Source organism: Octopus sinensis, linkage group LG7, assembly GCF_006345805.1.
Source record: "Octopus sinensis linkage group LG7, ASM634580v1, whole genome shotgun sequence".
NCBI lineage: Eukaryota > Metazoa > Mollusca > Cephalopoda > Octopoda > Octopodidae > Octopus > Octopus sinensis.
Window position 1 is genome coordinate 81,931,955 of NC_043003.1, and position 12,938 is coordinate 81,944,892.

The following is a 12,938-nucleotide window of genomic DNA, read 5'->3' on the forward strand; positions in this document are numbered from 1 at the left end:
TTATGATATGCTCCCTCAGTTTCGCTGTTCATTTGATGATAAAGACTAGAAAGTGTTTAGTAATTGCTCGTGTTCCCAAAATCTATTAAGATATCGACGCAAAGCTTTAGTCTTTTGGAGAAAACGGGCAGGGCAAAAATGTTCGGATTTTTAAGATCTTTGTACTTCTATCAAACGTTATGTAGCAGCAGAAGTAAAAGCGTAACAGAGGAGTAGAAAAGTTTAACTGAATCGTTTAAAAAACCTTTAAGTAGAGTTCGAATGTGTTGGTAGATTCTTTGTTTTCCTGGCCTGCAATGTGACTTTGGAACTATAGCATAAAAGTAATTCGCGAAAAGTAAAAGGGAACAAAATGTAATGCATGGTTTTCGCAGAAAATTTGTACGAGAAATTCCAAAGCTGTAAGAACAAATTCTTTTCATCTAGTCAATCAAAATAGTTGTTTTTATAGTAGTTAAAACTGCACCGTGATTTATGAACTGCTAGAAGGATGACGAAGAGAAGATATGTGCTGTGCTTAGTTGGCAGAGAAGGTTGTCAATCTGACATCTCTTGGTAGCATCAGTGTTGCTTGGTCGGAAAGCATTGTACTCACTAGTCTCGAAAGTGAGTGTACAACAAGACAAGCTGTATGTAAAATATGTGTGCGTGAAAAGCTCGACAAATGGATACCACACGATTTGAATGAAAATCAGAAATTGCACCGATATGAAATTTCCTCGTCGCTTCTCCTCCGTAACCAACCCGATCCATTTCTGGAACGTATCGTAACTTGCAACGAAGAGTGGACTCTGTACAATATTAACAAAAACATTCTTCGTAATGACTGGACAAAAAAGGAAGCACCGAAAACCTTCCCTAAACTCGAGCTCTTCAAAATGAAGGTTGTGGTGACTGTTTTGTGGTGTACTCCTGGTCTCATCCCCTATAACTTCTTAAGACCCGAAAAAAAACATTATTGCAGAAACATATTGCCATGAACTTGCCAAAATGTACGAAATACTGCTTATCCTCCGTCTCAGACTGGTCAACAGAGGAGGGCAAATCTTTCTTCCTGACAATGCTCGGCCACACGTTTTACTTATGAATCTCCAGAAGTTGAGGGAACTTCGCTACGAAGTTCTTCTCCACTCAGCTTATTCTCCAGACCTTTCTCCTACCGAATACCACATTTTCAATCACCTTGATGGTTTCCTGCGGGAAGACAGAGTTCAAATATGAAACTGATGCTGAAAGTGCATTCAAAGTGTTCATCAGCTTCAGAAATCCAGATTTTTTTTTTACCGGAACAAACAAGCTTTTAACTGGTTGGCAAATATATGCTGATTGTAATGGTACTTACTTTGATGAATATAATTTCCACATTGTTGAAATATATTCTGATGAATTTCATGTTTCAAAACGTTGCTTAATTTTTACTCAGCCTGGTGTATGTGTGTATGTGTGTGTGTGTGTGTGCGTGTTTGTATGTGTGTCTGTGTGTGTGTTTTGTCTTTGTATATAAATATGTGTGTGTGTGTGTGCTTGTTTGTATGTGTGTCTGTGTGTGTGTTTTTTCTTTGTATATAAATATGTGTGTGTGTGTTATACTATGTCTACAGCCAATAACTGTTCCTGCTAATGTGATATTGAAAATGTATATTTACAGAATATCCTCTTATCAATTATTGCTTTTGTTGAAGAACTATGGAGTGCATTAGCGTGTAAAATAATAATAAAAAATAATAAATATCAGCAATGTCTCCTAATTAAATTGGATTTGAATTACTTTACGTATATAAATTTTTATAGTGCTTCACTCTATGAATTGCTCTGACAAATAACACTGTTCCTCTCTTATTAAAGTAATTTCAAACAATCAAAAAGTGCAAACGATCAAAGTTCTGTTCAACTCTGATCCAAAGAAAAAGTTTAATCCAATGAAAGGAAAAAATACCAAAAGAATAATGTGTTAATTTAAAATAGATTGAGTGGAAAATCGATATAATTTGTTTGTGTCGATCGATTAAGCAGAATGCGTTTAAACCTTTGATTCTCTCCGGCATCGTTGTGCTATCTCACACATTCTGATGTTGACAGGCCTATTTGTACTCAATATCTCTTTCTGTTCTTATATGCTTAAATAATCAATGTATATTTATATACGTTATTATTTCATTTCATTTCCAGCAATTATTAAGAAATTCTCTATTGTATGTATTTATTTATTTATTTCTAATGTTCGTTATTCCCAATAACTTTCAAATATTATTAATAATTCATTTCTGTTGCAGATACAAATAATGGCATATAATGTTGACCTCTATCCAACGCCCAAAAATGCATCACAGCGAGTTAAAGGAATGGCAATATTAACAGCATTTCTTGAAGTATGTAATAGTTTAATATATCCTCCATTTCACTAATCGTTTCTTATTTGAACATAGCTAAGGGTAAACTATTTTCAATGTTCCAAATCTAAAATATACTTGGTTACTTAGAACTTTATTATACATTTTTCGTTATTGTAAATAACTTGCATGCTGTTGCAACTTGGTTTCTTTGATGAATGTATTTGCAATGCTATTTATATATTAGCTCGAATAGAAATAATTCAGAGGATTATGATTAAATAAGATAATAGACGCATTATAATTATTTCTAGTACTGGTATAAGGTTAAAATAAAAGACAACGTGTTAGCTGATTACATTAACCCCAGTATTAAACAGCTTTATATTATTAACAGCAAAAATGATGAACAATAATGCGGATTGTGATGGGATTTAAAGTCAATGTGTAAAGATTAGGAACAAATATTGTAAAATATTTTGTGCAACGATTCTGCTACTCTGAAAATGACAACGTTCTACGTCAATTTGCAATTTGCAAATTTTGTAAAGTGTGAAAAATAAGAGCCATAAAAAATTTTTGATACTGGTTACTCCTTTATCATTATATGAGTTAGTTTAGAATATTAGTTTCATATTTTGTCACAAGACCTGCAGTTGCTTTTTAATATTGTCACGCCAGAATATGTAAATATTTACTCCGGAATAATAAATTGTTCGAATTGTGTTGTTACTGAGACGATAGATAATCTGTTACCAATGTTTAGCAAAAAATAAGCGCACAGTTTATTAGATTTCAGCAATTACTTGGTGAGTAGGTAAAAAGTAGTTGATTTTTGGCACGGTTTATCGAAATTTGAATCGTAAAAGAATATTATATATATATATATTTATATATATATATATATATATATATATATATATATATATATATACATTTTAGTATTTTATTCAACATTCATTTTGTCCAATAAGGATTTAACGACCCTAAGTGATGCGATAGTAAATAATCATAAACAAATATTGATAATCTATCAATATTTCTTGTTTTCATGCCTAAAATTAAGGTTTCCACGAGTGGCACACAAAATTGTCTGCCATTACTGTGGTTGCAGAGAAAAGAGCATTAAAGCAGATGAGCAGATATTCCAATGTAGGTGATTACCAAATTATTATTTATTGCGAACGAGTTATGATGCCTTTGGAGTCAATGCGAAGCCAACTTAATTGTAGAGATACTACAATTTTACTTGTATTGTTACATCAAATACCCTAATAATGATTTCCCGTGGAAAGAATTATCACTTTTCCTCTGATCACTTTATATCGTAACTTTCAAAATTTCAAATAGAAAGAAAGTCGTTCTATATGCAAGTCTGACTCATAATGGTCTTATCTCTATTATTATAAAGATAATGCTACAGTACTTCCCAAACACACTAATGTTAAGAAACTAATCAATAGTAACGGAAGCTTATTGTATGCATAATCTTACCGAAGATAGTTCCGCAAAATCATCTCGAGTAACCACAAAAAAAATTCAGAGTTTCAATTATTTTCAAATAAATCTTTGTAATATATAAAGTAGCCCAAAGATTGCTTTTCAATATAATTCCTTTTATGTTACCTAATTGTTTAGAATTATTTATGGTCTACTGTTTTCTGATCTTTATACGCCAATACGAATTCTATACTGCTTTCTACTGATAATTTGCAATTCCAGGAACTGCCATATCTAAATATTCCAATGGCATATATCAATTGAAAATCTGTTTGTCTGGGCGAGATAGAACTTTTCATTCAAACGTCTAAAGTAATTGAATGAATAATCCTCTTATTATCGGGATCATCTCAATAATATATTGGAAAGTAATATAGATAATTAGACGGTGAAAATAAAAGCAACGTAATTATTGTAGAGGAAGGTATATTCCTTTGGAATTTCTCAAAATTTTTAATTATCATGATTTCAAAATATTACCATACATTAACGAAAAGACGGCTGGTAAAATGTTGAAAGGGAAAACAACCCTAATTTGTTTTTAATAAACTGCGCGTGCAAACATTCGCTTGAATACGAATACTATACTTAAAAGTCAGTAAATATATGTTTGTAGATATGTATGTATATGTGCATGTCTGTGTGTATTTTTGTAAAGTCTTCTCATTCAGCTGGATTTGTTACTGATGTGCATCAACATTAATAATCGCCCTTAGCATTTCCTTGCTCGTTGCTTGTTGATCAGAGAAAAATGCTTCAAGCTACTCTTTCTTCGACTTGTGTTCATGCTTTGTGTTATAGCTGATCTTAAAATGAGGAATCCCAGGTCATGAGGTATGTGAAGGTTTCTAAGTTGCCTCTATCCTATTTTTATTCCCTATGCTCGATCTTCTAGAGATTCCACCCGCCTGGTAAGGGCTCTGTTGCATGTTGACAGTTTCGAAATCGAGACGGGGTATTAATAACCCTAGTTCTCATTCAAGATATATTGGCCTTTTATAATTTAAATTCATGATCTCTGGACAACACACACACACACACACACACACACAAACAAACAAACATATATATATATATATATATATATGTGTGTGTGTGTGTGTGTAGTGCAGGCGCGTGGCTTAGTGGTTAGGGTGTCAGGATCGTGATCGTAAGATTGTGGTTTCGATTTCTGGACCGGGCGACGCGCTGTGTTCTTGAGCAAAACACTTCATTTCCCTTTGCTCCAGTCCACTCAGCTGGCAAAAATGAGGAACGCTGTGTTGAACTGTCGTCCCGTCCAACTGGGAGACATACGCCATTAAAACCGGGAAACCGGGCCCATGAGCCTGTCTAGGCTTTAAAAGGGCGCATATATCATATGTATATATATATCACGTCACACCATATCCGGGTTGTCAAAGGATGACATTCCCGTCCCAGACTCTTACACATGGAAAAAAATAACAGATCGAATCGCAAAGTTCGCAACTTTGCTCTCAATTAGAAATATGAATATTAGCGACAGAGGCAACATAAATACCGGAAGCTAATGTTTATTCCCATCTAAAAGCAGATGTTCTGTTGGAACAAACTTTATTGCGGTATTTACAATGGGAGAATCTCTCATATAGGCCCTTAGCGCGGAATGCGCTCTTGTTTGTTTATAGCGCCAGCGGGGAGATAATACTCCATCAACGCCAGTGCCGGAACCAACATATCACGTGATTTCAATTTTCCTTGTTCTCCTTGGTGCTGCACGCTCGGTCGCTTGAAATAGCAGTAACTTATCTTCCCGCAAGCGATATATGAAAAGATCATTGCGAGAACAGTCACTGGTGTCGGGATTAGAACATCCGTGTTCTAATGTGGGAATAAATGTTACTTCGTGGTATTAGTACTGCTTCTGGTCGATTAAGATTTGTTGCTTTAAACATTCAATTACTGTTAAGTATTTATCAAGCAATAATTATATCAGTACATATAGCAAATTTTCTATTGAGTTTTCTCATTTTCATAAAATTCAGAAAACGAAAGAAATAAGAGATTGTAGTCTATAATTATCCACTGTCTACTATCTTGCAGTTTCAAATTTCTTCTTAGACACTGGATGTACAAAAACGCTGACAAATATATGCATCATTATATTCTACTGAGAATACAACGGGTTATTGAGTTGTGAATATCAAATATACAACAGTATTAGCAATTCCGATGCTTTCAGTTGTAGGTATTAAATAGTTGATATATCTCCCAATATTTTTGGATATTGCGAAAAATAGCTCCATTATGATAGTCTGGGTCATTGTGTACATTGAGTATTGTACATTTCCTCGCTTAATGTAGAGACTTCAAAATATATTCTGTTCTACAGAATAATTGAAATAAACAAATACATTACTGATTATACGATGTAATTGTATTATAGAAACATGTATCAAGTATTAGACATGTTTTCTACTAATACAGTTCTGTTTTTAAGAGATGAGGAATTATGTACATTATGGATATTTTTCCTAATCCTGTTTGCTGTTAACACAACGTTTTGGCTGAAATATCCTCCAGCCTTCATCAGGTTTTGGAGAAATTTCGAACCTGGGTTATCATTCCTAAGGTATTTTTTGCTACGTTACCTATTGAGATAGTCACTAGTAGTTATCAGCAATCTGCTTCAAATTGATATAAAATATATGTAGGCTATCATCGATTTCATCTTTGATTAATACAGTTGTTGAATAATATATGATACGGTAGAATTAGATTTTGTTTCCGGAACCCCAAGAAGACCCATTCTAGAGTCTTTTGCATAGACACTATGATTGTCTCAGATAGAAAAACTTTGATATTTATCTATGATACACTTTAAAAAGGCAAGTTTAAAATTCAAAATATTTCAATTGTACTTCAGTCGTATTGCTTTTACCTTATGTATCGTTTCATGCTTTTCTGTTGCAAACCTTCTTATTAGGCATACCTGTATACATACGTATGTATGTGTGTATGCATGTATGTATGTATGTATGTATGTATGTATGTATGTATGTATGTACGTCATTATTCAGTGTTTTTAAAGATTTCTTGCCAAGAGAAATAGAGCCGATTTCTAGCCTAGATCCAAGACACCTTTATTGGAATTTCATCATCAACAACAGGGTATTTTGTTTGTATGTATATGTGCAGATTTGTATGTTTTATTTTATGCATGTATTCTCATGCATATAACTGCATATCTAGACATGCTTATATTTATTTAAATATTAAATTTTTGGATAGTTCTACACATATTTACAGTTCCAGTGATGGAGTGGATCTATAGTGTTCAAATTAGCTCTAACCCTTCCTATTTTGAGAAGCCTAATTTCACAAGAGTGGTATTTAGGAATTGTGTTACAGGGCCCCAATAATTACAGCTATTAACTTGAACTTGTAAGCTGTATAGAGTAACTGCAGATTTCTCAATAGTTCTTCGTAGGTATTCTCTTTTTCACTGATCTTCAGCTTTATATTAACATGTACTGGGCAGCTAATTTCTTGACAGCCTAATAGTTGATATTTCCTGCTCCTGGATTGCAAATTCATACCCTTCAAAGGAGTATGTACTGGTCCGCCCAGTGGTACATGATAGACTGCTTTGACGATCAATGTAACTACCATCCCGGAGCTTTCTACTAACCTATACATGCATAGTCTTCTACTCATATACTTCATCTGAGGATACATTGCAGTAGAGTCGTGCAACTTCTTTTGGCATGTATTTAAATTTATCAGACAAGGAATGCTGCTGAAAGAGCTACCTTCCGAATCTTATGATGTTATCAACCTCATGCATGCAAACTTAGACAAGGGATGCACTTCTACACTTAATCTTTGAAATATGTTTCCAAAGGGATATGACATGACATTCAAAAGCATTTTGGATCGATGTTAATCCTCTGCCGCCCTGTTTTCATTTTATGTGGAAATTATGTGTGCTTGTTACCATTCTTTGGGTTATATATATATATATATATATATATATATATATACACAACGTGTAAGTATGTATTTATTAATTCATATGCACATACGCACATGCAAATCAATATACTCAATAATTTTTGGTTGTCAGTGTGTAGGGAAATTTGCCAGTCTAAATTTTGTCTTTGTTTGGAAATATGTGCACATCCATGCGAGAACCATTACTCAAATACGAAACTGACGGCCTACGACAATGCATATAATTTAAGTGTGCATTATTTAAAATTTTTATCATGAAGTTATATCATTCATTAAATTCTTCAATTAAAAAGAAAATTGATTTTATCTTGAAAATTTTGTGTGCGCAAATTTTTTGCCTTCATCCGCTTGCTGCAAGACACGTGTGTACGTACTCAACCGCACATATTAAAAGGAAGATTCAGGCACACACTCACACGCTTACATAAACACACACTTGCTTATCTATGTAAATGTGTATAGATATATGAACATATCTGTATGTATGTGTGCATATATATACATATATATGAATGAATCTGTATGTATGTACACACACGCACAGATGCACTCACACTCACATACGCATAGATTTTTCACACACATCCATCAGATGTTGAAAGTTAATTTTTTTCTCGCAGTTATGTAAAAACTGAAGAAAATATAAGTAAGAAATACAATTAAATTAATTAAAACTTAATAAGACGAACAAAAAGAAAAGTAAAAAGCAACAGAAGGGTATCGGTCGTTTATATGTTTTTCTGTGACCGAGAAGACCTATTCGGGGAGCAACATATTTGTTGCAGACTGCGTACTGAGGTTTATTTATACAATGGTTGTTATGGATGGAAGCACTCCGTCGGTCACGACGATGAGGGTTCCGGTTGATCCGAATCAACAGAACAGCCTGCTCGTGAAATTAACGTGTAAGTGGCTGAGCACTCCACAGACACGTGTACCCTTAACGTAGTTCTCGGGGATATTCAGCGTGACACAGAAAGTGACAAGGCCGGCGCTTTGAAATACAGGTACAACAGAAACAGGAAGTAAGAGTGAGAGAAAGTTGTCGTGAAAGAGTACAGCAGGGATCACCACCATCCCCTGCCGGAGCCTCGTGGAGCTTTAAGTATTTTCGCTCAATAAACACTCACAACGCCCGGTCTGGTATTCGAAACCGCGATCCTATGACCGCGAGTCCGCTGCCCTAACCACTGGGCCATTGCACCTCCACTATGGTTGTTATAACGTAAAGTGCACTATACCCCTTTGTTCTCTACTTTAGGGATTCAAGATACATAAACCGCTGAACACCTGATGCTGACCGGCATCTTTGGGAGACAGATCTCATGCCAGATCGTCTCATGTGTCCGAGATGATGTTGCATATATTCAAGTTTGCTTGCAGTGTATGTTCAATCATTTGTGAGATTCACCATCATTGCGCTTTTCGTTTGTAATTTCAATACAGAAAAGTACCCCTCGTACTCCTTCGTTGGGCGTTATAACATTTCAACCGAACAACCATAGATGTGCTTGGGTTTTGTAAACAAACTGAGTGTATGTGCATGTCTAGTAACTGACGTATTAGGTGTTTTATCCAGTTGATTTATATTTACATTCTTCAGCTTTATAAAATGGATTCCATATACTATACAATTTCCGCCATATTATTGGATCCCAAGAGGGATTTGGGAAGATGGCAGTAATGAAAACATTTATTTTATCATCTTTGCATGTATCTGGAGTGGTCATAATTTATGTTACTGCTTTCCAAAAGCTGCATACGTATTACTAAAAGACAAGCGATTGATGGCTGTAAACTTACAACATATTGAAAATTCTCCATTTCATTCAGCTCCGTCCTGTCCATCCAACTTACTCTTGCCCCTGGCGTTACACCCTGTGCATATTTTGGAACAGGTTGATGCAGCTCTACTTTTTTCACTGTACTGAGAGTAATACTAGATTTTTACAGTCCTTTAACAACCGGCCGCCACATGCATTGTAAATCTATAGATATTAAACATCAGTTCACAGCATACATGCATATAGACATACACACACAACTACATATATACATATATGTACATATATATTCATATCTAAGTGTATATATATATATATATGTATGTAGATATATATATATACATACACATATATATGTATATATATATATAATATATATATATATTATATATATATATATATATATATATATATATATACATACACATATATATGTATATACATATACACATATATATATACATATATATACATATATGCATATGTATATATATATATAATTTTGAATTTTTCAATGTTATTGATAGCTCACAAGATTAAGTGTAGTAACCCGTGATTAAGAGATAAATCTTCAGACATCCTAACGTAGAAATTTACAATTATGCGAAATTTACAAATATACTCTTGGCACAAGGCCAGAAATTTTTGGAAGGGAGGCGGTCAGTCAGTTAGCTCGACCCCAGTACGCAACTGACTTATCGACCCCGAAAGGATGAAAGACAAAGTCGGAATTTGAATTCATAACGTAAAGGCAGACAAAATACCTATATCTTTACTACCCACAAGAGGCTAAACACAGAGAGGACAAACAGATTAAGTCTATTATATCGACCCGAGTGCGTAACTGGTACTTATTTAATCGTCCCCGAAAGGATGAAAGGCAGAGTCGACATCGGCTGAATTTGAACTCAGAAAGTAACAGCAGACGAAAAACTGCTTAGCATTTCGCCCGGTGTGCTAATGATTCTACCAGCTCACCGTTTTAGTGTATGAAAATATAATGCTTGAAAATTCATGTCGTTAATGATTCAGTTTATATTGAAATTTTCTGTCGAATTTCGGGTGAATAGTATGAACAAATAAGCATTGCTTCAAAATTTATTCAGAAATATTAATATAACTTTGCTTCTTCAATAGATCTTGTAGGGATTTTGAGAAAGGACAATGCTATAATTTCTTGTAAACATTCCGACTAAACAGAAATGTTTTTTTATGTTATCTATGGACGCACAAACAAACATCTCTCTCTCTCTCTCTCTTCCTCTCAAAATATAGATCGATATACATACATACATATATATATACATATATATATATATATATATATATATATATATATATATATATATATATATAGAGAGAGAGAGAGAGAGAGAGAGAGAGAGAGAGAGTGAGTGAGAGAGAGAGTGTGAGAGAGAGAGAGGGAGAGATATGTTAATAGTTATCGCGAATCAAACATGGCAGTCCGGGAAAATAGGATGAATGCTTCCGTTGATTAGCTCCAGGAGACCATCACCTCTAGCTAACCTGTGTTCATTATAACCTTCGAATAGGGGAAGTCAGCAGCTTTTCCTTGCTGGTTCAAAATCCACAGGTTGTTCAAAATCAACAGGTTTTAAAAAAATTTTTTTAATATTTCCATTTTTGAAAACAAGTGGATGTACTCCACTGAATATAGGTGAATAAACCTTCCAACAGACGGTCAGCAGCGACGCCTGCTGGGTTCGGCTACTCCATATTGATAAGGGACACAATCTCCGAAACTAGTCTGCGGTATTGAACCAGCAAGGGGGAAGCTGCTGACCGCCCCTGTTCGAAGGTTATATTGCAAACAGGTCTGTGTGTCAAATAGTTAGCTAGAGGTGATATCCTGTTAGACCTAATCAACGGCTGCATTCGTCATATATTCCCGGACTGCTATGTTAGCTTGGCGATAACTATTAATATCTAGTACTGCTGACGTAGTCTCCTTTGGAGAGATATAGAAATGTTTATATACATACATATATACATACGTACATACATACATATATATATATGCCCTGAAAATGTTTGCATCACTCCTCCCGTGTTCGAGTTGGTGCTGTCCATCAAGAAACTACTGTCTGTTCTGATCTTGCAGGATCGTTAGTATGTCACGAAAACTACTTCGCATCATTTCTCCGTCTCTTTACCTTTTGAGTTCAAATGTCGCTGAGATCAAATTTGCCTTTCATAATTTGGTGGGGGAGGGCAATAAATTATAGTACCACCGAAGCACTCGAGTCATTGTAATTGACTAAACAGCTTAAAATATTTTCAGACGTTGTATCTAAATTCAAAATAATTATTAAATGAGTTTTCAGTTATATCATACGAGATTTTCCTTTCGTTTAATGTTTTACGGGAAACGGATTTTAATTGATATACGCTGTTTTCATTTATTTGCCATGTTTTGTAGGATTACGCTTGCTGTCTCTTACTTTTCAACGAAAAAAATGCACTCTAAGGGATCTTAACATTAATGCACTTAAACGTTGTGTATAGTATGCAATTGGTGGGATATCTCCTTAGAAAATGAAACTACTTCGCTATACCATAATTAACGATTGGTTTCATTTGTACTTTGCAAACGGTTACTTGCTTTCCTACAGATATATAGTTCGTTGTTATAATAAATTAATATATTTTATATATTTTAAAACAATTTTGTCTTCAGTCTACAAATTTTGCCCGCTTATATATATGTGTGTATGCATATACGTACGCGTTTTTGCAGGGCAAGTCTATGTGTGTATGTGTGTCGTTTGTGAGCATATTGTTGTTTTATCTGTTTCGCAAGAAAATCAATACAGCCTATAAATATATTCATAACAATATTAATTTAGAACTTTTAATTTATCTTAATATGATTATTTAGATACACACAGATGACCTGTTATTTTCTCAGCGGTGAAATAGTTGTAACATAATGGAAAATATATTTTCTATTTGTGTGTCTAAACTAACTAACGCATAATTCTGTTATAGTATTTTCTTTTTAGAATAAATCTGTTATATTAAATTATTTCTTACAGCGTCTTCAATTAGTGGTTCAAATTAAATTTCCATATGTGGCGTCAACACTAATATACATATAAAATTGTTTATCATATTGATATATTGATCAATCGCATATTACATGAGTATATATACGCTATATACGTTTCGGCGAAAACTCCAATTTTATAAATACTAGCTTCGAAACTGAATAATAACTACATATTGAGAAATAAGTGCTATATCGGTACATGCTATTGTAATGGACATTTACAAATGGGCATAATGTAACCTCGCAGTTCCTGTTACTTGGTGAAGTTCAGGTACCCAA

General features: G+C 34.1%; 1 protein-coding gene across 1 annotated transcript in view; it reads left to right on the forward strand.

Annotated features, from left to right (window-relative positions):
- The window catches only part of LOC115214031 (carbonic anhydrase-related protein 10-like), a 613,696-nt gene that overhangs the window by 268,517 nt on the left and 332,241 nt on the right, over positions 1–12,938 (forward strand). Inside the window, exon 5 of the mRNA XM_029783053.2 lies at positions 2,274–2,369. Within this exon, the coding sequence (XP_029638913.1) occupies positions 2,274–2,369 (96 nt within the window). The remainder of the gene's footprint in view (positions 1–2,273; positions 2,370–12,938) is intronic.